General features: G+C 38.1%; 1 protein-coding gene across 1 annotated transcript in view; it reads left to right on the top strand.

Moving 5' to 3' along the window:
- LOC104605840 (protein transport protein SEC23 E-like) overlaps nucleotides 1–11,104 on the top strand; it is a 29,595-nt gene extending 18,491 nt beyond the window's left edge. Inside the window, exons 5-12 of the mRNA XM_010270769.3 lie at nucleotides 600–675; nucleotides 839–1,011; nucleotides 1,110–1,191; nucleotides 1,739–1,816; nucleotides 3,403–3,564; nucleotides 3,650–3,913; nucleotides 4,730–4,834; nucleotides 10,330–11,104. Of these exons, the coding sequence (XP_010269071.1) occupies nucleotides 600–675; nucleotides 839–1,011; nucleotides 1,110–1,191; nucleotides 1,739–1,816; nucleotides 3,403–3,564; nucleotides 3,650–3,913; nucleotides 4,730–4,834; nucleotides 10,330–10,476 (1,087 nt within the window). The 3' untranslated portion in view covers nucleotides 10,477–11,104. The remainder of the gene's footprint in view (nucleotides 1–599; nucleotides 676–838; nucleotides 1,012–1,109; nucleotides 1,192–1,738; nucleotides 1,817–3,402; nucleotides 3,565–3,649; nucleotides 3,914–4,729; nucleotides 4,835–10,329) is intronic.
- The last annotated feature ends 14,869 nt before the right edge of the window (nucleotides 11,105–25,973 follow it).

Below are 25,973 nucleotides of genomic sequence, written 5' to 3'. Positions count from 1 at the left end.
CTTGGGAAAATTGTACTCTTGGGTTGTTATACATGAAAAATTCAAAGGAAGAAACTACAACTCTTTTTTTTTTGTATATAAAAATCTTTTTGTTAACAGTCAAGGGGTGGTGGTGTAGGGTTTTGAGATGTGTATATTGTACATTCCCATTGTACAGCTTCTAGTTGTACAGGGGCTTTCTACCTCTTCTCAAAAAAAAGTGTCCATCTTGTTACCTTGTCAGTCCCATTCTTTTTGTGCTGTTGCTATTTTGTTTTATGCCCTTTCCATCTTTAATAGATTTGAATTCTTTCATCCCAAAAAGTTGTTCTAGCATCAATAGTGGTGAAAACTGAATTTTGTGGGATTTGCCACTGTTAATATTCCCAAAGCCCCCATGTTCTCAGTATGCTTGTGTATCTGTTGTGCATGATATGAATGGGACAAAACAAAGAATTTTTGCTACTTTAGGTGCTGATTCTCTAAGATCCAGCTGACCACATATGGTTGGGACTGAGACTTTATTGAGTTGGCTATTTTCTTCTAATGTTGGAAAATATTTATCTTTAATATAGTTCTTCATCTGTACAAATAACAAAATATTTATACTAATTTTACAGTGGGACTCTCGAGATCAATTGTTCAAAGGATATCAAAATTCAGGGAATAATTGGACCATGCACGTCTATGGAGAAGGTTGTCTCATAAGATGTTCCACCAATATCTTTTGTTATTTGAAAATATGGATGGGTTTGTCCAGTTTTTTTTTCCCTCCAAAAATTGTATTTTTTTTTCCATTCTGGCTTCCCCACCTTTTCCCTTTTTTAGCACTTTGTACTTATTATCTTAAGTTTTGCAGAAAGGACCTTGTTGTGCTGATACTGTCATTGGTCAAGGGAACACGACATCTTGGAAGATGTGTGGCCTTGATAAGAGGACGTGTTTCACAGTCTTCTTTGACATTTCACCTAGTGAGCGATCAAACCCTCCAGGAACTTCAAATCCACAGTTATATTTACAGTTTCTAACAAAGTAAGAATCTATATTCTATCAGGTGGCTTCTTTTCCTTTTAATTTCCTCTAGTTATATTGCTTTCAGTGTTAGATTGATTATAATGGTTTCTCTGCAGTTATCAGAATCCTGAAGGACAAACAAGGTTCAGAGTTACAACTGTTACAAGGAAGTGGGTAGATGGTGCTGTTAATACAGAGGTCAGTGCAAGACACCCTCCTTTTTTTGGATTGACACATTAACTTGGGAACCATGCGTCTTGACCTTATTTAATCTTTGCCCTGTGGAACATACCCCAAACTTGGCATCTTTATAACAAATTAACAATACATTTTGTTGGCTTGTAGCTGCAATGTCCTATGCCAGCTTAAAATCAATGGTTTTTAACAAAGACATAATTTAACACTATCAATAAGGAATTTTCAAGTTCTGATGCCTTGAAAAGCTGATTGTTCTAAGTACAAAGCCATGCAACTAAAATCAATGTAATTATAACAATTTTCTTGTTAAGTGCCTTTTTTTGTACTTGCTTGGATGTTATGAAGGTTAAGTTTTTATTCTCTTGCGGTTTATGGCCATCTGACATTAAGATCTTGTTTCCTCTACCTATCCATCAACTGTTATCATATTCACGTTTTTGACAGATCAGAATTGTATTCTGTGATATCATTATTCTTCTTGAATTTGACTTTGGAGGTATTACAAATTTAATTCCTGACATGGATGGAGTGTGATTAAATTTTGCAGGAATTTGTTGATGGATTTGATCAAGAGACTGCTGCTGTTGTAATGGCAAGATTGACTTCTTTGAAAATGGAGATGGAGGTATTCCCAAGATTTCACAGATCCTGTCATTGAAAACCAGGTTTTTCATCATTTATCATCTAGTGTAGCATTATACATGGTGTTTTTCTTTTGAGAGAAAGGTAAAGTATTGTATTACTCAAAGTAAAAGCAAAATATACCATGCGGCACAACAAGGCACTGTGCAGTGGTCGAAGTCTTTTCTATACATTTCTATCCTGTGTGCATAGATACAAAAAGAGAGCTGTACTTGAAAAAAGAACTATAAGGTTTGTTCCTAAAATGTTTGTGTGTTCCATCCAAGAATACGATTTACCCTAAAATTCTTTCAGCAGGGCATCTTCTGAGCCATGTTTGTCTTCAGACAACCTCCAATTTCTTTTCATCCATATAATTCACTCCACTGTTGCAGTCCCTACTTCCCATGTCACCTTACCTTCTTTACATAAACCTTTCAGCTGCCAACTCCATATTTAGGCAGCCAGAATTTTTTGGGAAACAAATCTGAGCTTCAAATAAACCTAGTAGTCTTGCCCATAAACTTCTAGCCAATCTGCAATGAATAAGAAGATGATTCAGATCTTCGGAAGCTTCCTACACATACATCTGCTGGGTTCCACCGTCAATCCTTTTCTTGCCAAAACATCTGCTTTTAAACACTTCCACATAGCTGCAACCTACATCAAAAAGGCAACTTTAGGAGGGGCAATATTCCACTCTGGCCTCTGGAAAGCTTTCCAACTCCCCTACATTCTCATTCAATCTGTTGTAGAAAGATCTGACTGAAAATAATCATAACTTTTTCAGCAACCATACCCCTTTATCTCTTCTTGACTGATCAGGCATGAAGTTGCCGATCATTTGCATCAGTTCCATCCACTGCCCCACCTCCCAGACATTTAGACTTCTAAAAATGGGACACCACTCACCTGGACTTAAATCCTTGGAAAAAGGCTGCAGCAATCAAACAATGCTTATTGCGATGTTTTAAGTCAGTGTTTGTACTTGATTTTTTTTTTTTGCATTGGGTTTCTGGAGATTAAGTTGTTTATTATAAGTTTTAACCACATAGTTACTGCATAGGAAAGATAGGATACTGAAGTGGAAACACCCCTCTGTCCGTGCATATAACTCCATGAAAATATTATAAACATTTGTACTTGATTTTGCCCGGCTAAACAGGATTTTTGAAAGCTAAATGCCTATAGCGCACCTGAGTACATTTATAACTTCATGAAAATATTATAAACATCTGTACTTGGTATTTCTATATTTTGGTTAAAGGCATGAGTACATTTATTCTGACATGATTGAAATCCCAAATCTAAATGCTGAAGCCTTTTCTTTTTCTTAATTAAATTTTTGTCTGCACAGTGATTCATCTAGTGTTTTCTTATTGGTTCATCAGAATAAAATTTCTGTTTTTTTTTTGTTTGGTTTAAGTAGCCGGACAATGGAGATGATAGAGCAGGAATTATATCTTCTTGCTTGTTTGGGGAGGGGGGAGCTATTTGGTTTCTATGACAATGACGTGGTTTATCTTATTAGTTGAGTGTAAGTTATCACACCTTAAATGATTAACCTTTTTTTATTACTTTTTCACTCAGGAAGAGTTTGATGCAACGAGATGGTTGGATAGATCCCTCATCCGTCTATGTTCCAGATTTGGTGACTACAGGAAGGATGATCCTTCTTCATTTACATTGAACACTAGTTTCTCATTATTTCCTCAATTTATGTTTAATCTACGGCGGTCACAATTTGTACAGGTATTGAATTATGGTATTCAGGTCTGGGAGCTTAGTTTTTCCTTATCTTTTTATTTGACTATTCATTTATTTTACTTGTTTGCAGGTTTTTAACAATAGTCCAGATGAGACTGCCTATTTTCGTATGTTGTTAAATCGGGAGAATATCCTCAACTCCGTGGTCATGATACAGCCGTCATTGATTGCATATTCATTCCATTCACTACCTAAGCCTGCATTGTTGGATGTAGCTTCTATTTCATCTGAGCAAATTCTCTTGCTGGATGCATATTTCAGTGTAGTTATTTTCCATGGAATGACAATAGCTCAGTGGCGAAATGCTGGTTACCAGAATCAGCCAGAACATCGGGTTAGTATCTGTATCATTCTTGTCAAGTTCTTGCTTTAGATCTTACGAAGATGCTCGATCTAGGTCCTCATTCAAAGGCATTGAAATCCAGTGGCTTTGAATATTTGATCATCCTGATTTATGTGTATGATACCTAAGCATTGTGAAAATTGTGTATCTGTTTATGTGTGTTTATTGGTGCTGGTGTATCTCCCACATGGAACAATGTTCTGCAGTTGATGTTTTTTATACTGATACTCTAATCCTTGTCATCACAAATTTAAATTGATTAGAGTGAAAGCATGAAACTTCTTTAGGAATGACTGCCTTGAGTGCACCATAGACATATAAAGGCCATTGCCCAATGCTGGCCCAGCTATCTGGGGTCTTTGGAGGGGTGAGCTGGATACAGTCCTAACCTTTGGCTTTTTTTTTTTTTTTGCTCAAATTGGCTGCTCTGAGACTCAAACCTGGGTTCTCATGCTTGACAGCATGAGGTTTTACCATTACACCAAGTAATGGCCCCTTGAGTGCACCATAGATGTAAGTCGTACTTAATATATCCTCTTACTATTAGCTTTCTCGTCCTGTTATTCTTGCATATGGGTGTGTTCGAGCCTTCTTCGCCACATTTAATATTTGTAGCTCTTATTGCAGATGCTGGTTCTTACATGTCTTTGACTCTCTGTACTCTATGAAGTGGTTACTTACAAAATTTGAATGTATTTTTGACATTTGTGCAAAGACAGGGTTCTATTATTCCTGATGCTTTTTTTAAGCTTATGTACATTATTTTTATGTAATAATTTCCGTATATGTGTTTATTTCTTTCTTCAGGCCTTTGCCCAGCTATTACAGGCTCCTCATGATGATGCCCAAATGATAATCCAGGATCGATTCCCTATCCCACGATTGGTGGTTTGTGATCAGCATGGCTCCCAGGTCAGTTGTTTTGCATTGAATGCATCCCTTTAAATGCAAGCACTGTCTCTGATGGTTGATGATTCAAATTTAAAAACATGACCCCAATCTTGATGAAAACCTGAAGTTGAATCATTATTCTGTGCCCTTTCTGTCAGTGAAATATTTGAGTGCTTTTTCAGTAGTAGAAATTCAGGAAATAAAAGTAAATTGCTGTATAAACAAGAAAAGAATGAACAGCAAAGAGAAAGAAGAGAGGAAGTGAGAGAACAATGAGAAAGAGGCAAAAGAATATCTAGCCGCCTCTTCTCTTTGTATTTATACTTAATTGATGTAAAACATTGTTATTCAATGACTAATTTGCCCTTAATAGGGGGACCACAACTTAAAAGAAAAAAGGAACAACAACTAGTGGGCTTCGGCCCAATAACTACACTAAAAACATAACTAATAATAAACAAAAGAAAAGTGGGCCAATAAATGTCTCAGCCCTGATCTATCAACACTCCCCCTCAAGTTGGGGAGTAAATGTCAATCATTCCCAACTTGTGTAAGCCATGTTCCAGCTTGTTTTTTGCAACCCTTTTGGTGAAGTTATATGCCAGTTGCAACTCTGATGTGATATATGGTAAGCACACCTCTCTTGAGGACACTCTTTCCCTAATAAAGTGTATATCAACCTTGATGTGCTTGGTTATCATGCTGAATTGGATTGTGTGCAATGTTAATAACAGCTTGATTGTCACAATACAGCATCATAGATTGTTTTGCATTAATTCTAATCTCACTTCATAAAGACCTGGGCTAGAGGAGTTCTGAAACACCATGAGCCATGAACCTTGTATGCTTCTGCATTTGATCTAGCCACCACTGTCTATTTCTTACTTTTCCATAAAACCGAACTCCCTCCAATCTACACTAGAAAGCTGGATGTGGATCTCCTATCATCTAGGCATCTTATCCAATCTACATTTGTATATGGCTCTAGTTTAATATGTTCTTGGTTAGCAAATAACACACCTTTGCTAAGATGCTTCTTTATGTAAGCAAGGATCCTATCTGGACATGTCATACAAAGATATAATAGTTTGCCCATCAATCTCTGATACCTCCCTATATCTTTAACTAATTCACCATCTAACGCACTAATTTTGTGCTTATGATCAATGGGTGAAAGAAGGCATACCTGGATCTGTATTTGGTGAATCTGAAGCCTCAAATTGGAAGTGGCATGGGTTCTTCTATTGGTGCATGAGGAGCATTAGAATCAACCCTCATGCTTTGGTGCTTGAAAAAGTGTGGGACAACGCATAGTGGATCACAAGGAAATAGGAGTTGGAATGGGCAATGAAGAAGATGGGAATTGGAAGGGGAACAAGACGCTCATCCCCAAAATACCCCCTTGAGGAACAACATCAGAAAACAAAGGAGTGGACTCAAAGAAAGTAACATCCATGATAACATACCGACTCCTTGACACTGGATCATAGCAAATTATCAATAGTACCCCTTTTGGTTTTTAGCATACCCAAGGAAGACACACTTCTTAGATTTAAGATCAAGCTTATTACGATGTGGACCAAGTACGTGGAAAAAACAAGTACATCCAAAAACCCTCGAGTGAATATGAAATAACTCCCCCTCAAGAAAAAGAAGACCATACAGGGTCTTAAATCCAAGAATACATGAAGGCATGCAGTTAATCAAGAAGACAACAATATACACAAAATCACCTAAAAATCAAACCAGAACATATGCATATATCATGATACTTCGTGCCACCTTAAGTATATGTTGGTTCTTCCTTTCTAGTACTCCATTCTACTGAGAAGAATATACACAACTGCTTCGGTGAATAACCCCATGTTCCAACAAATAAGTTGCTAAATCCTTTTGAATGTACTCTTTTGCATTATCTGATCTAAAAATTTTTGTTTTCACTCCAAACAGTGTGAGAACCATATGATGAATCCAAGAGAACCGAGTATGGTCATCTGCAAACAAAGGGAAATATTGATAACCTCCCATAGAGGGAACAAAGTAGGGAACCCAAACATCATTATGAACAAGGTCAACAGCAGAAACACTTATTTAATTACTTGAAGCAAAAGAATGTATACAACGTTTAGCAAGTTGACAACTTTCACATCATTTATCAAAAAAAAAAACTCACATTCTAGACTAGACACCTCAATAGACTTAAATAAATAAGGTTGGAAACTAAAAAGTAAGAGACCTAAAAGATAATTGTCTTAAACAGTTATTCCATAGCATAATTTGACTCATAGACGCTGACCCACTACTACTGTTGCTCACATGGTGACTTTGATAATTGGGAAGCACATCTACAAGGTAGATTCCTGATTCCATTCACATCATGACCACTCCTAATCGTTCTCCTTGACTCTTGATCTTGAAAGACAACAATCAGGAAGAAAGGTCGCAAAACAATTCAAAATTTTTATCAAACTACTCTTAGATAAAAGTTTAGTATGTAACTTAGGAACATGCAAGACAAAATGTAAAGTAATGGTGTTGCCGTGCTAGACACTTTAACAATGCCTTTTCTTGCTGGGGGGGGGGGGTATGTGAGCCATTTGCAGTAGAGACTCTATCCCTACTAAAACATAACTGACATGAAGAGAAAATGGTAGATAGACTAGTCATATGTTCTGGGGCTTCTGAATCTGTAATCAAGGGAGGTCCTTCCTTACTTAAAGTGGAAGCAAGATTGGCAGTAGCATATGAACTGTCTGTATGTGCAAAGGATGTCCAGTGTCCAGTTCTAGAAAGCCTTTTACCTTGTTGTCCTCTTGCTAACACACTACTACTAGTTGTATCTTGCTGACCAAGATAGTGCCCATATTTCTCCAATTTTGCTCTAACTGCAGCTGCGGTGGCAATAGACTTAGTGATACCGAGGAAGGGTCCGGAAGGCTCATTTTTGTTATTGCTGAATTTGCATTCCCTTTCTTGTTTCTAAGCTTTGACTGGGATCAAGTGAGGATGAAGTTTCCAACATGTATCTCTTGTATGCTTAGGCTTCTTGCAATGGCCACTAAAAATGTTCTCATCCTCCTTGTTTTCACCACCACCACCACCACCACCACCCTTGCCTCCACTAGGTCTTGGTTTTATAGTATTGATCATAGTAAAAGCTTCTATCATTTGTCCCTTCAACATAACATTCTTCCTACTGTCCTCTCCAGAAACAAAGGCATATGCTTGTGAGAGAGTCACACTATCACGAGACAAAATGTGCTACCTAGCAACATCATACTTTGGGTTCAAACTAGTCAACACCTGGTTCTTTTCAACTAACTTTTGATATGTTGCAACATCTTTAGTGCTTTCCCACTCCACCATCTCCAAATGATCTATTTCTTACCATAAGTTCTTCAGTGAGGAGAAATACACTGAAATAGGTTGTCTCCCTCTTGGGCATTAATCACTAGATTCCTTAATTGATAGGCTCTAGCTACACTTTGATTCTGAGAATAGGTCTTGGAAGCTCCATCCCAAATCTTTTTTGCAGTATTTTCCCATAAGAAATTCTTGTTAATACTTAATATGGGAAAGCATAGAATTACACAACCATGTCATGACCATGTAATTCTCTTGTATCCAACTAGCACAAGAGGGATTGGTAACTTCTGGTTTCTTTTTCTCCAACGTGATATATCCCAATTTATGCCAAGCACCAATAACCATAGGTGCTGATTGTGCCCATTCTAGGTATAGTACCATCTGATTTTGCTGTAGTAATAAAAGCAACATTCTAAAGGTTATCAGTACCATCTAAACCCATCCTGGGATCAACAATTGATTTTTGTTCAGTCCCACTAGCATCCGTACTATTTCAAATAATCCAAAACACCCAAAAAGAAGTTGTAGGAAGACTCCTAGGCCAGACTGATGTGATACTGAGCACAAAAACTGTAACACAGAAACCCTACAACCTTATTGGGAAGGAAAACCACCACAAGGATTGTCCAAAAAACTCCACAACCCAGCCAATCTGTTTTAGACAATGAAATAAAACATATGAAAACAAAAAACACTTACCCAGAGAGATTTCTTCTTTTCTGGAAGCTGATAGAAATAGAAGCAAGAGAAAAGGCTGTTGATCTCACTAGGAGCCCTAGAAACAGCTAGAAACTAAGCCACCCTTCACAGGATTCTCCTAGAGACCCAAAAAATCCTGATTGCCTCCCTCCAGGTCAGAAACAAAGAGTCCTATTGCAACTAAGATTCTTATTCTCTCTCCAGTTCTTCCTGATTTTGATGACCAATTCAAGATTACTCACCTGGAGTCTGAAATCCACCAAAAATTCCAAGAAGTAGGCTTTTATTCTTCTATGCAGTTGGCTGATCTAGGGCTGCATGGATCTAGTCAAAGATCCTCTAAAGAGTGGCTCTGATACCAAGTAGAAATTCAGAAAATAAAAGTAAATTGCTGTATAAACAAGAAAAGAATAAACAGCAAAGAGAAAGAGCAAGACAGAAGAGAGGAAGTGTGAGAACAATGAGAAGTGAGGCAAAAGATTATCTAACTGCCTCTTCTCTTTGTTTTTATACTTAACTGATGTAAAACATTGTTTGTCATGACTTATTTGCCCTTAATAGGGCAGCTATAACAAAGGGACCACAACTTAAAGAAAAAAAGAACAACTAGTGGGCTTAGGCCCAATAACTACACTAAAAACATGACTGATAATAAACAAAAGAAAAATGGGCCCATAAGTGTCTCGGCCCTGATCTGTCAACATCAATCTGAGCTGCTTGAGATAAAATGGTCTTATTACCAAAAGAAGGTAATGGAACATCCTTGTTTGGCCTTGATAAAGCTTACTATATATCTGAGTTTGCCCTATTCTTTTCCTTGTTAAATTGAGATGAGTTACAAAGGCTTTTTATGGAGTTATTCTTTTAAGGACTGAAAAGAACTTTGGTCCCTATATCCCCTATTAATTGGATGGTTTGCTCGTTTGGTGTTTTAGATGTGTTCATGTAGGAAATGGTAATGTTCAAAATAATCATTTGATTCTTATCCATAAGAAAGTTCCTTTGTAATTAGGCACAATGGTATTTGATCCTTCAAGTTTTTTAGTTCAGTTTGGCGTCCCAGAGCGTGCCCACAGGCCACAGGCACCCCACATGCACATCTCAGTGTGCATTGGGGACATCTCTCAAACTTGTCATGGGGAGATGTTCCCACTTCCAAATACATGGCTGGGATGGGCTGTAGGGTGTCAATGCGAATTCCAAGTTTTTAATGGTGTTCTGGTATTTTATATAGACCAGTAACTATGACTTTTTCTTCATATATGTTTGCGTGAATGCTTGTGCTTGCTTCCCTGGCATAAAAAAGTTAACTGTACTTTTTTTCTTTTTCCATTTGAATTGCAAAGAGAGAGTCGATCCTAATGATGATACTAACCATGCTTTGTAGATTTTGTCTGGCATTAACAAAGAACTATTCCTCATATTTGTTTTCAATGAAATTCTTTTTACAGGCAAGATTTTTACTTGCGAAATTGAACCCATCAACTACATACAACTCAGCTCATGATATAGCTCCTGGATCAGATGTGATATTCACAGACGATGTAAGCCTCCAAGTGTTCATTGAGCATCTTCAGAGGCTAGCTGTGCAGTCTTGATCGTACAAGAGATTTTGAGGTGTTGATACTTCTGTTTTATTCCATGATGTGGCTGAATTTCATATTCAAACCACCCAATTTGTTTTTCCTTTCTTTCTCTTGTTCTTCAAATCAGAGGCCAGCCTACATTTTTGAAAATAAGGAATGCATATAATTTTTTTCCTCTTTTTTGGGTTTTGAGAGGTGGCATTGGCTTTCCTTGGAAGAATAAGATCAACACAAAGCAGATTGTTTTGAAAGGAAGGAGGATATGGTGCAAGTTAGAAGTCTTGCTGCCTCAGCAGCAGGACTAGTCAGATGCGGTTATCAAATTGGTTGTTTCTTTCTCTTCTTTTTGTAAGCCAGCAAATGAGGAAACATGTTTTAGTGTATCTGAATTAAGTTCACACATGGGGCTTAAGGTCTTAGGTCCATAAGTTCAATATTCTCCCATTTCTTTCTAGGTTTCTATTTCTCCCCCTTGCTCCATTCTCTGTACATCTATCTAATTTTGTCTCTCATGGCATTTCAATTCAAACTGTCCAAGTGGAAATGCTGCATTTGAATACCTCTCTGTCTCACTTGTTGAGAATGCTATTCATTCTTCATAAATGTCTTATGATCCAATTTATTTGACGTGGTTAAGAAATTATCTTTTGCAATTAGTTGAGGGTTTGGCTCAATTTGGGTCTCTAGTTTCTTCTCTTCTTTTTTGGACCAAGTTCTCTATTATTTCTTTTTCTTGATGCTCAGTTTGGGAGGAGTACAAACACAAATATGTACAGTACAAATACATACAAAATAATACAAATTACAAGGTTTTGCATTGTAGATATTTGTATTTACACTCCTTCCAAACTGAGCCTGATGAGGGGCATAATTTCTTTTCGTTGGAGTAATGCCAAGTAACATCTATATTCAACTCTGTTTTTGGTGCCTTAGAAACGGTGGGACCCATGAAATGTCTTTCCATGCGCCCAGGGTCCAACAATTGCATAAACACCATTTAAGGAAAGGCCCAGTATTACGATTTCAATGACTCGTGAGTAGAGATGCTGAGGATTAGAACTCGGGTTAGACTTGGCACTTCACTTGGCAGTAGATTGCGAGACCACATCTCCGCCGCACAATGCCCCACAGCACATCCTCGCCGTGTATTGGGTGCATCTCTCGATGATGGTACTAGAACCGATGATGTCATTATCAGGAGATGCTCTCAATACACGGTGGGGATGTGCTGTGGGGCGGAGATGTGAATTCGTAGATTGCGATTCTTTATTTTGCTTTGAGCAAAGTAACATATGGGTGCTTACTGCAAGATCGGATTCAGTCCTCACAAAATGGTGTTTACACTGTATTCACAGCCACTTGCAGCTGTGCATTGGGAATATCTCCCTATCAATTAAAAACTTTTACATATGGAGATATTCTCAATACACGGTTGCAAGTGGATCCTGGGATTATTCTTTAAGTTTACTACTACTACTACTACTATCAATACATGGTTGCTGAAACCTCCCCTGAAGTTTAGTAATTGCAATCATCTCCCTTGAACTTTCTAATATAGTTGCAAGTAGATCCCTTCTGGTAGAATCTTTTAAAAAAGGCATGAAAATGTCCAAAATACTCGTACAGTTACTATTGAGGTTGTTTTTTATAAACAAAAATAATACAAACTTTATAAACAATAAAAACAAAGAATTTAAAGTTGCAACTTTACCTTAGAGTGATTGATATGAAGCGCAAATTTGGAAAATAAATCAATTTCAGAAAAAAGAGATTGAAAGGGTTGGGGGTAGTGATTCATATGAAGAGAAAATTTGGAAAACAAACGTTTTTGTTAAAAGAAATTGCATGGGTATTTTGAACATTTTTATGCATTTCTTTAGAAAATTCTACCAGAGGGGGTCTATTTGCAACTATGTAAGAAAGTTTAGGGGAGGTGATTGCAATCACCAAACTTTAGGCGAGGTTTCAGCAACTTTCCCTAATAATAATGTAATTCAAGACTTGTCAAGATCCAAATTGGGATTTATTTCAAGGCAGGTTTGATTTAAGGCTACTTTTACAAAGGTTGATTTTTCAGGCCAGTTTGGGTAGGATAAACTGATAGACCTTGAAAATGGCTTGGGTGGGGATTGGTTCCAAGAATTTGGAACCAGATCCTACCTAGTAACAGTTTGAGTAGGGTCGGTTCAAGGTTGGTTCCATATGGTTTCAGGCACAAACTACCCATTTGTTCATCCCTACCTAAGTTCTATAACAACCAATAGCTATATTTTGTTGATAATTATCTATAAAGTATACATTTTATATGAAAATATAGAAAATCAATGTATTCATAAAAAGAAAAAAAAGAAACGAAAGGAAGAGATGGAAGAAGAAGATGATTATGATGTTGATAAGTTCTTCAGGTTTAAAAGTCTTTGTAAACGCTGTCGCTATGTACAAAATAGGTAGGCGATCCTCTATTGTGCTTTGTTGCTTAGGCATGGTCTTGATTACTATAGAAGTTCCTGCTGCCAATATTTGCTCTTTTGAGAGGAAACTGATGGTAGAGTGGCCATAGGCCCTCATTTAATCCTCAACATGTTGGAATATCCAATGGCCATGTGACAAGCCACATGTTGATGGTTGATGGTTGTCTCCATGCAACACTCTCACACACAATCATTCATTTTAAATAATTACCTATTTATTTATTTTCTATAAAAACAAATTTATTTGATTGTGTATTTGAAAACATTTTGCATGGAGATACCAATGTTGTTGGATTATTTGGATCCATATTCTAGCTCTTATTGGGTAAATGGATATCCATTTGACCCAGTGTAGACTGGGTGACCAAGTGGTTAGATCCTTGGTCAACTTGAGACACTTGTCTCAAATCTGATGGAGCATAAATTCTAATGCTTATCTCAATTGGTTATTCTTATAATTGTTTTTCCTAATGTCAAGGAACTTAACGTTGGAGGAGCAACTATTTAAGGGATCTCTCTCAAGTGCTTCAACACAATGAGAAAAACCCTTTACTGAGAAAGAAAAATTATCCTCTCAGCTTTAGCTCTAATCAGATTAAGCTACTCTCTCTTACATATTGTTTGAGAGGTTGGTGTCTCGGGTCCGATACTGTGAAATTGCTCTCATTCTATTTGCATGCAGGTAAAACCGTCAGAGACTTCAGCCGTTCGATTCTACATGCACTTGGATCAACAGAAACTTGATGTTATTTTCTCCAATTTGGCTCTTGAAAGCTTTTTTCTATTTTTCTTTTCCTTTCTTGGGTGAAGGGAACTAATGGCTTACCTGCTGTCCTTCTCCAATCAATTGCTGCTCTTCTTCTCCAGAAAACCACCACCAGCAAAGTGACACCCTCAAGAAGTCTTATGGTCTCAAGAACTCTTGACTCTCAAACCCAATCACAAGTCAATGAAACCAACCAAATTGTGCCCTACCTTTTGTGTGCTAGCAAAGTGGCAGGGGCATTTTAGTGCCCCAACAATTTGGGTAGTTTCTCCCCCTCTATGGGAAAAGTGATTTGTCTACTTTGAAAAATGGAACCTCTTATCCGGTGAAACGACCAAAAAATTTATGGAAGGAAAAATACATTATCTAAAGACCCTACAGTTCTCTGTCCTATTGACCTACCCCTCTCACAGTCTCATGTTCCTTGCAAAAGAACTAGACCTGACAACTAAAATATGAGAAAGTCAGAAGGGAATTGCTTCAAAAGAAGGGGGGGGGGGTGGAATGATCAATTTTGCACTGGGGTAATTTGAGTTCAGTCCCCCTAAAAATTCATAATTCTATCGTTCAGGTGTGTGTTGTGTTTGTGGGGGGTGGGGGGGGGATTCCCAATTCATGGGGGGATGGTGTTTATAGGGGGTCGGGATAAATATATTTGGGTAATTAATTAAACAATTCTGAAATGGACTATAAAAAGGCCATTTACATTTCCCCAATGCTTGTCTATTCACGTAGTCAAATCTCAAAGTAGAATGCTTTAGAAAATGGATTCTTTCGGTCAAAAATCATTCTCAAAGTCCCATTTTCTTTTATTTTTTAGGTAAATAAAATAATGACCATTTTAGCTATAAAAATTTCATTATCAAAAGGGGCATTTTTGTCCCATCCAAGTGTTGGCAACTTTCACAAGATGGGAAAGTTAATTTATCCACCCGATACATAGGAAAATAAACTTTCCTTGGTTCCCACATAAATCTGAAAAAAGAACATGGGTTTCTTGATCAATGGGATTCAATCCCATTGACCAACTTTCCCCCCTCTCAAAATCCCAAAAACGAATTCCCCCTAAGGCCCCGTTCGCTTTTCGGTAAGTTACTTACCTGGGTAAATGCACTTACCCATGTTCTTTTTATTTCCCATGTAAATAAGGCAATGACCATGTTAGCCATAAAAATCCATTACTAAAAGGGGCATTTTTGTCCCATTCAAGTGTTGGCAACTCCCCCCCCTAGGTGGTAGGGCTGTTCACGGGTCGGGTTGGGTCGGTTTACTGAGGTTTTTCCAACTGACCCGACCTGATCGGGTTACTTGAGATGGAAACCGAAACCGACTTGGTCGGTTTGAGTCGGGTTGGGTCGGTTTCGGCTCTAAGTTCATCCATGCCCCCCATGGCCACCTAGTTTTCTGGAAATATATTTAAAACTGAAATATGTATTTTAGAAATATATATATATATATATATATATATATATAAAACAAAAATGTACATACAAATATATTGGAATATATATTTTCTAGAAATATATATCTGACATATTTCTTAATATATATTTTTTAGATATAGATATTGGAATATATATTTTTAGATATTTCAGTTTTTAGTTAAGTAGGAACTAAGTCGGTTCGGTTCGGGTCTATTTCGGTTTCCACACAAGAAAACCAAAACCGACCCGAACCATCGGTTTATGAATTTGTACAACCCGAAACCGACTGGTGCTGATGAAAACCCGGCCGACTCGGGTTGGGTCGGTCCGGGTTGGTCGGTTTGGTCGGTTTGGTCAGGTTGAGCCTTCTTATGAACAGTTCTACCAGGTGGGAAAGTTATTTACCCACTTAGGAGATGGGTAAGTGATACCAAGGAAAACAAACTTTTCTTGGTCCCCACATAAATCTAAAAAAATAACATGGGCTTCTTGGTCAGTGGGAATTTCCCATTGACCAACTCCCCTTTCTCAAAATCCAAAAAAAAGGAGGCCCCCTAAATTGTTAGTTAGGAAACAATGATGGAAAAGGATTAGCTATAGCCTTCTTATGCTAGGGGTAGGACATAAATCTCTAAAAGCTCATAACTATCAATTTTCCCTTCTCTCACCTTCACCCAACAGACCCATTTAATTATTGGAAGAGTGGCCATAAGCTCTCATTTTATGATCCTCAACATGTTGGAAGAGTGACCATGTGATAAGTTTCCTACTCTTACTAGGTCAATGGCAGTCTAATGTAAACAATGATTAAGTGATAAGATCCTTGATTAATGAGGCAGTTGTCTTAATCTAGAGTGGCTTAACTCTGTCAACCAAATGCTCCTATTCACCACTGATTGCACGGGATGAAAACACCTTCCTCTCCACTTGAACTAACATCCTTCACTCATTTTCAATACAAGAAAATTGACTACAATTTTTTTTCTCTCATCTTTTCATCACATCAATTTTTTTTTATTTTTTTTTTCTCTCACGTTTTTACCCCATAGCCCTAGAGATCGTGTAGCGTTTTTCAGCAACGACCAATTGGAAAGATATGGTATAACTTTCTCTTGAGGTGAAATCATGACTTTCTCTTTCAACTACTGAACTCATACTGCTGCTATTGTTTAGAGGCATCTGGTCTCATAGTTGTTAGCATCCTCAGGTGGATCCGAACTCTTTTCTCATCGAAGAGACTTTTAGTTTTCACCACTGTGAGCTTCCTACGACGGATCTAGGTTATTTACTTCACTGATATATCATGGCAGAAAAACCAAGTTGAGGAACCACAACGGAAGAGAATACGTAAAAGGCATTACTGGATAAATAGATAGCTAAGTTGGGAGAAGAGCTGGCGCAACATGCAACTTTAACAGGCTCTGTATACGAAATAAATATAGAGCCAGTAAATGAAGCTTTGGGGGCCAGGTTGTATCCAAAACCCTACGTGTTCCCTCGAATCCAAGTTAATGAGGAGAACATCAAAGATTTCGTTAAAAAATCATGGAACCCTACAGGCACAATGGAGGGTGGGTCTTCATCTTCGACAAAAGAGAAGACTTGCAAAAGTCTTGAGTGGGGGACCCTGGTTTATACAATCAAGTTGGATGCTAATACCTGAATGGAAAGATGGAGTTACGGGAGAAAAGGGTAAAAATATGGCATCAAAAGGTTTGGGTGCAACTACTGAATGTTCCTTGAAGCCACATCTCAGACCACAATTGTAAACTCTTTGCCAATGCACCTGGAAGAGTTTTGGAATCCAACGAACCTATATTGCCGGGCAAACCTGCAACGGGTAGGTAGAGCAATTTGACTTGGAGTGGAACTTGATCTACGAAGGTCTCTTTTCAGGGGTTTTTTCTATGAAGGTCTCTTTTCAGGATCACGTTATGAGAGCTTCACCAAGTTATGCATATTCTGTGGATTACTGGGCCACTCTTGGAAAACATGTAGGCAACTCCCAGTTAGAGCTTCCCATGAGGCATGAGGAGATCCTTAAAGAGCTAGAGGACTGGAAGTTGGATACTCCGAGTGATTGGTTAAGGGCGAAGTTCAAGTTCGAGAACCTGTTGAAGTTCCTAGATTATCAGCGTGCACCTACAACAAGCGGTCAGTGCAAAGACTCGGAGGATAAACTAATGGAAAAGAGGCCACGATTATTAGAAGGTCCTCCCCAGGAAATGAGAGTTCATGGCCAAGCACCGGTGATCACACAAAAAACAATCCCACAGGGTGTTGTGAGTCTTTGAAACAGAAGCAGACTAAGGGCCTGTTCATTTCCTCTTAACTCTTATTTCTTAAGAAGAATCTTTTAACTTTAAGAGAAAAATGGCTGTTCATTTCCTCTTATCTCTTATTTCTTAAAGTGCAATCATACAATTTTTTTATTTTCCTATGATACCCCCCAAAAGACAAACAAAACTCTCATATATGGGGTCAAAATGGATATTTGATAATTTAGAGTTGAGAGGAAGAAAAGTTCACCAATACCAATATACCTCTTAATGTAATTATTGTACTTTCAAATGTCAGACTTCAAAGCAAACAAACGTGCCCTAAGTCGACTCAGGACTTGACTCGAAAGAAGAAGAAGAAAGTCTTCGAAGGATGTGCAGAAGTAGGACGTGCGGTCAGTGAAGATCACGGAGGAAAAGACCTAGATCTTTTTGACTGTCACAAGTGGCAATGGTATAATTAATATCCCCAATGGTGAAAAAAGAAGGGGAAAGCCACCCCGCTACAAGGTTTTGACAATGGACTATTTGAAAAGAAATGATTTATCTCAGAAAGCTACGCCAAGAGGCAAGGGAAATGACTTTTTGAGTAATGATGACACCTCAAAGGGATCATATATAAAGAGTTGGATCTTGGCTCTCAAGAGTAAGGATCCCCACTCTCTAGATCCATCTGGAAAATCCAAAAATATTGAAATGGTCCAAAGTATGCATCAACAAAAGGAGATCCAACAGAAGTTAGAATCTGATTCCATTGTTATCCATTTTAATTATAATAAAAATCCAGTATCTATGCTTGTTTTATTTTAGTTCTCAATATTTTGTTCTAAAGTACAACATGCGGATCCTATCTTGGAATATAAAGGGGGAAGGAAGGGAAACTCATAGAACTTTAAAGAACTGGTGCAAAACATGGAACCTGGACATTATTTTCCTATTTGAGACCAAAACGAGTGTAGATGACTCAACAACCCTCTGTAAAAGATCATACTACTACAACTTCAAAACCATAAGCTCTCAAGGATTAAGTGGACTTCTCTGTGGTTGGAAGAATGGGTTAACAATTAAGGTAATGGATTTCTCTTCTAGACATATAGAATTAATAGTTGAATCTAACCCCCAAAATATGACCTGGAACATCATGTTATTGTATAGGCAGCCAAGTAGAGGGGACAAAGATGCTTTCTAGTAATCGGTTACTAAATACCCCTTGGATCATGATTGGGGACTTTGATGACATCACATCCTACTCAGATTATGAGGGATCTAGTATCCGAGTACATGTCTCCTAGTCTCTGAGAAGTTTTGTGGATCATTTTGGTCTCTCAGGCCTCAAATGCTTAGGGCCCTTCTTTACATGGTCCAATAATCAAGCTGGTAGGAGAAGGGTAAGAGAAAGATTAGATAGAGCCTATGCCAAGACACAATGGTTAAATTGGTTTCAGAAAGCCAAGCTCCATGTTTTACTTGTAATCAACTCAGACCATAATACTCTACTCTTAGTTACAAACTCCCAACAAAAAGGTGGGAAAAAATCTTTCCATTTCTTGCCAATGTGGACAGAACATGAAAGCTGTAATGAGATAATCCAAAAGTCTTGGGAGGGTACAGTGAATGGTTCAAAGGCCTACAAGATAGTAAGTAGATTAAAAGCCATTAAAAAGAAAATTAGTCTTTGGAATAAGCAAGTTCTTGGTGATATCACCGATAACTTGAAAAACTTGGAATCCCAAATCTCTGTAGAGCAACTATCTCCAGAAAATCCCCACAACTCAAGGATGGGGATAGGAATACTAAGTTCTTAAATTAACTGACAAAGTTTGAGATGGAGCAGTATTGAATGGTTGAGGAATAAACAAGGTGAATGGATTACTGGCCCAGACAAAATTGCAGATTGTTTCAAAAGCTTAATTCTTGAAATCGGTGGCTTAGAGGAGTCCTAAGACCAAAATTGTCTAGATGAATTGTAGTTCAAGAGCATCTCTGAGGAAGAAAAAAATCTCTTCTTAGCATACCTAAAAAAGAAGAGGTTAAGAGAGCTGCTTTCTTTTCCCAACATTATTGGAATCTGGTAAGTGATGACATTACTGCAATTGTTCATTTTTTTTTGAAGTAGGAGGATCCTAAAACAATTAAATCATACAAATCTAGTTTTTATCCCAAAAGAACTGGTCCAGAGTTAGTTGAACATTTTCGGCCCATCAGCCTAAACAATGTGTTATACAAAATCATTGCCAAAGTGCTAGCCAACAGAATGAAACCCATTCTAAAAAATATAGTTCAAGTGAATTAGGCAACATTCATTGAGGGGAGAGATATAGTGGATAATATCATAATGGCAAGAGAGGTTGCATTAGATGTGGGGTTGGGCTGTCTTTGATATGCCAATCAGTGAGATCCTTAGAGGGGGTCAAAACCTGGGTATGTTGGGATAGCTCGAGAATTCATCTGAGTGGGTGATCATAGTGACAGGATCATACCCTTTGTCAGACAAAGTGAATGATCGGGGGTGCACTCTCTGATGGAAGCCTAAACTGCTGGTAGTTGATTTCAACCATTGAAATTTGTTTTGCAAAATATATTTATATAAAGATATGCATAATATATATACATACATATATATATATATATATATATATATATATATATATATATATATTATGGTTTCAAAATATTTGCAAAATGTTTTAATTCCTGGGATCCATGTAAGTAGAGAGTGTAGCATTGTTCGTTGTAGTCGAGGGAGAGGTCCTCTCTTGTCAGGCAGTGTTTGATCATTATGGGCTAAAAGGTTAAGTGTAAGACCATTAAGGGTAATACCTGATGGGCTAATCTCGCATCTGCCCACAGTCCTTGGGTTTTCATAAGGTAGATTCACCCAAGGACCATTTAGTGCAAATGTTGGGCCCATTAAGAGCCCATGGTGATGGACTCAGGGGTTCACTGTCTCCTACAGTGAATTCGGTCAGGCCTTGTAACAAAGGCTAGACTGAACCCATGTGGCTAATGTGTAGATCAATGTTTGGGTCCCACGCCATACAAGGATAGCCAACTGGGCAGTAGGTTAAGAGGTTAAGTGAGCACTTAGACTTAATGAGCTTAAAGCTCAATTCGAATTGGCTTAATAAGATTAATTAAATAAGGGGCGGTTCTGGGATTTAGATCAACTGATAGGATAAGGGATTAATCCTATCCACTCAAAGAGTCCAGATCCAAATAAAGTTTTGGATCAGGAAACTCCTAATTTGATTAGGAAGGCTGATTTTTATCTGTAGATAAGATAAGGGATTATCCTTATCTCTTAAAGTGATTCCAGATCCAAATATAAGATTTGGATTAGGAAACTCCAAATAGGATTAGGAGAACCTCTCTTTAAGGCTATAAATAGGAGAGCAGGACAGACCTCCAAAACACAATTCACAGTCTGCTGAATCAAGAGAGAAGATAACACACAGTTTGACTGCACTTATCTTTTGCTCTTTTTCTTCCTGTTCTTGCCATTCCTACCTAGTTCGATCTTCACCAGTGGAAGTGATCAAGAAAGGTTCTTGATATTCCTTTTGTTAGAAAAGGCAATTTGTAGCAGAGGCAATCTAAAGTCATGCCCACTAGCCCTCCATCACATTCTTGTTGAAGAATTCAGTTTTTGCTGAAGAGCCATCCCGCTGATTCTGCTTCATGTCACACCGTGTCATCTTCAGTGGTATCAGAGCCAAGTTCAAATCTTGAACCAAATTAAACCAAATCTGGATCTGCGCAAATTGGCAGAAGGTGTTCTACCCGATTTGCGCAGATACCTTTTTTCTGGGAAATTGATTCCCAGTTTTGGGGCGATTGATATGAAATTAAATCTTTATAAATCTGATTAATGTTTAGAACTGTTCTTTATTTTTCTTAATTTTTGGGTTGTTCGTATGGTGAAGATTGGATTCTTTAATGGCGCAAGAAATCTACGCACCTGTTGTTCTATTCATTCTTGGTTTGTAATTAATTATTTTTTAATTTTAAACGGAATGTATAGGAATTTAAATCTGATGTAATATTAATAGAAAAATAGGTTTTCTATTTTATTTCATTCGATGATAAAGCAGAAAACACAGAGGAGAAAATTTTGCAAATTTGGGTTCACCCATCTGCGATTTGCAGTTTTGGAAACTGCGTACTGCGATCTAATCTTTATTTTGCAGGGTAATAGTCTACGAACAACCCTCCTACTGATTCTTGATTGTCTTGCATCAGTAATTTAATTTCAGATCATCTTTTTGAATTGAATCTTGAATTAAAAATCAAACCCTAGACCCATTCGAACCAGATTGGACCAAACTAGTTGGACCGAATCTATGGTTCGATAGGGGCTGTTCTCCGCCCTAAAATTTCATATATGGGTCCAGGAGTTGATGATTAATTGCAAGATGCAATTCAACCCACATTTGTAAAACCCATTTTTAATTTGTTAAAACTGCCCAATTCTGCATAAATGCTATATGGGCCAAACTGTTCTTTGCAGTTCAGCCCATATGCCTAGATAATATTAATTGGTAATATTATGAAACTAAATGGGATTTTCATATGGGTTTTATAGTTATTTAATTGATTAGATCAATTATGGATTTCATGCATGTGATGTGCTATGTTCATGGGCCATAAGCACTTGGCCCATGTTGATACGATAGTGGCTCTTATGAACACCATGGCTGAATGTACACCATTGTCATGGTGTCCTTAAGATCATTGGATGATCTGCCATTGTTGTGGGCCCCACACTAGCTTCCTCCCCAAGAGGAACTGTGTGGAACCCTAGTTTAGTTAAGATCATTGGATGATCTGCCATTGTTGCGAGCCCCACACTAGCTTCCTCCCCAAGAGGAACTGTGTGGAACCCTAGCTGTTTAGGGATCTGGCTTTATGAAAGCTAGTGGGAGCCACTTTGGTTTGACCTAAACTAAACTAGGGCGTAATTATTCGTTCCCTCCTGAAAATATAAGTGCATGTGATAGGGAGATTCATATGATAAACTCTCTGAAGGCCTTCCATCATTAGTATGAAGGTTGCTTGTATTGATGGGTGGGGATGCATCATAAAGTTGGGCTACCCATCTGCTAATGTAGTTGGCTGAATTGCTTCATGAGATGATAGGGGCATCATAGACCGATGTGGGAGGGGTCTATCCTAAAATGGAAGACTCTCTCACGGTACCTTGGTGTTCACGAACATGATGGGTGAGCACTTACTGGATAGAAGGGTTTATCCTAAAATGGCTATGAACCTTGTCTAACAGAGGCCAAAGGGAAAACTCATAAGTTGAGTGGATAAGATCCTTCATAGAAAGGTGGTGGGGTTATGCAGCTGAAACATTTGGGTTCATGCACCTTATGTGGTTTCCCACATTTCCAGAGACACAACTATTTCCGTCACTGAGGTTGGAGGGAATCTCAGAGATGCCCAAAATGGAAATGGAACATAGATTAAAAGCCATATCTATGTGATGACATGAATTAATTAGGTTGTGGACTTACAAATCTGCCTTGCCTTTTACTAGAAATGGCAAACGGAAACTTCTCCAAACTGTTGGATGATAACAAACTCAAGGGCCCTAACTATGCTGACTGGTTCCAAAACCTTATGCTGGTCCTAACGTCCGAGAAATTGGACAAAATTGCTAAAAACCCTGCTCCGGATCGTCCAGGTGACAGGGCTTCTAAGACCAGACGAAGAGAGTATCAAGAATGAGAGGAGAAAAATTCTCTTTCCCGATGTTATATTATAGCCTCTTTGGATAATCTGATACAGCGACAGTTCGATAAGATCGAAGTGTCCAATGATATATTGGATAGTCTAAAGACTATATATGAGGAGCAGAAACGTTCTACTCGTCAGAAGGTCTTAAACTTGTTTATGACCGCACAGATGATCAAGAACCAACAGGTTCATGACCATTGTCTAAAGATGATGGGTTATATTAATGAACCGGAGCCTCTCGGGTCAGGGCTAGACCATGACACCAAAATTGATGTTGTCCTCAATTCCCTACCTCCCTCCTTCAATTAGTTTATCATAAACTATAACATGAATAAGCTAAATGTTAGCTTTCAGGAACTCAGCAATATGTTGTAGAGGGTTGAAGAACTGATTAAGAATGATAGGCCGATAGCCATGCTTGTTGAAGGTGGCAAATCAGGCAAGAGAAAGATGAAGTCTAAAGGGAAAGCTTATAAGAAAAGTAGCAAGACTAAGAAGTAGAAGAAGGATAAGGCATCAGATGCCTGTCACTTCTGCAAACAAGCTGACCATTGGAAGAGAAACTGTCCTCAATTTCTGGAGACTAAGAAGAAAGGTAATTTTGAATCTTTTATCATAGAGACCAATTTGTTGGTCACTTCTGCTTCCTGTTGTATTGACTCCAGGGCTTCAACTCATGCGTGTAACTCACTGTAGGGGTTCAAGATAAGCAAAAGACTGAGTGGCTGAGAAGTGATGCTCTACTTGGGGACTTCTACAACAGTTGCAGCTACAACCATAGGAACTGTAGAATTAGTTTTCAGAGAATGAACTATTGTACTTAAAGATTGTTTTTTTGTACCCAATTTAAAAAGAAATTTGATTTTTGTCTCAAAATTGTGCATGAATGGTTATTCTATCTTATTCAGTAATGTGATTACTATTAAATGGAATAACAAATTCCTCGCATACGGAGAACTTGGGAACGGTCTCTATGTTCACACTCCTTCTCTAGAAAAAAACCTTACCGAAACTATGTCGGAAATAATCCCCAAGAAGAGAACCCGTGATACAGTAAATCCCACGTGCTTGTGGCATTACCAATTTGGCCATATTAATGTAGAACGTATCACAAGGTTGGTAAAGGATGGTCCTTTGGATTTTCTAACTGTAGAAGATCCTCCAACTTGTGAACCTTGCCTTCAGGGTAAGATGACAAAATGGCCATCTACTGGTAAGCCTGATAGATCTACAAGCACACTTGACCTTATACATACTGATGTTTGTGGTCCCTTAAATGTTAGGACACGTAACCAGCATTTTTATTTCATAACTTTTACCGATGATTAATCACGGTATGATTACGTGTACCTAATGAGACATAAGTCTGAATCTGTTGAAAAGTTCAAAAAATTCAGACAAGAAATTGAGAAACAGTTAGGGAGAGAAATTAAGATCCTTCGATCAGATTGAGGTGGTGAGTATCTCTCTGACGAATTCAGGGACTACTTAAAGGACAATGGGATAGTATCACAACTACCTCCTCCTTCTACATCACAGTTAAACGGTGTGTCAGAAAAGAGGAACTAGACTTTATTGGATATGGTTTAATCACTTCTTGTACACTCGGAGTTATCCACATCCTTTTGGGGTTACGCATTAGAGACTGCAATATACGTGCTGAACCGAGTTCCAACCAAATCCGTTCCGAAAACTCCCTATAAGCTTTGGATCGGCAAGAAACCAAACGTAAGACACTTGAAGATTTGGGGTTGTTCGACACATGTTAAAAGAACAAGTGCTGACAAATTGGAATCCAAGACCAGCCATTGCCTATTTATAGGCTACCCCAAAGGCTCTGTGGGTTACTTATTCTATGATCCAAAAGAGCAAAATGTGTTTTGCAGTCGAAATGCCCGCATCTTAGAAGAAGATTACATCCTTAATAATCATCACCAGAAAATTGTTCTTGATGAGGAGAGCCCAGGGGTAGTGGGAGATGTCCCACCAACTCCAAAAAATAACCAACCTAGGAGATCTACCCGGGTTTCTAGGCCTCCTGTTCGTTTCGGCTATGACCAAGAAAGTTAGTTGGTGGAATCCACGACCAGTGAGGAGGATCCTGTGACTTATTCGGAAGCTATGTTGGACATAGATTCCTTGAAGTGGGTAGATGCCATGAGAGTTGAGATGGACTCAATGGATCTTGTGGCGATTGGTTGCAAATGGATCTATAAGAGGAAGAACAACCCCGATGGTAATGTTGAGACCTACAAGGCTCGTCTTGTGGCGAAAGGGTATGCTCAGAAAGAGGGAATCCATTATGAGGAAACTTTCTCGCTTGTGGCCATGCTTAAATCTATTAGGGTCTTGCTAACTATAGTAGCATACCATGACTATGAGATTTAGCAAATGTATGTCAAAACTGCATTCCTGAATGGAGATCTTACTAAAGATATATATATGTAGCAACCGCAAGGTTTCATAGCTGCAGGTTAGAAACACATGGTATATAAACTTAACCAATCTATATATGGACTTAAGTAAGTTTCTAGGAGTTGGAACATTCGGTTTGACTCTACCGTAAAAAAGTTTGACTTTGAGCAAAATCCGGATGAACCCTGTGTCTACAGGAAAACCAATGGTGATAAGGTTATGTTATTGGTTTTGTATGTAGATGACATTCTACTCATTGGGAATGATGTAGGAATGTTAATTACGGTGAAAGTGCGGCTTTCACAACAATTCTCCATGAAAGATCTTGGAGAAGCCTCCTATATATTGGGTCTTCGACTCTATAGAGATAGATCGAAGAGGATAATAGGATTATCCCGATCTGCTTATATTGACA

Source organism: Nelumbo nucifera, chromosome 1, assembly GCF_055504915.1.
Source record: "Nelumbo nucifera cultivar China Antique chromosome 1, China Antique-T2T, whole genome shotgun sequence".
Classification (NCBI taxonomy): Eukaryota; Viridiplantae; Streptophyta; class Magnoliopsida; order Proteales; family Nelumbonaceae; genus Nelumbo; species Nelumbo nucifera.
This window is presented reverse-complemented; position numbering and strand designations above follow the sequence as displayed.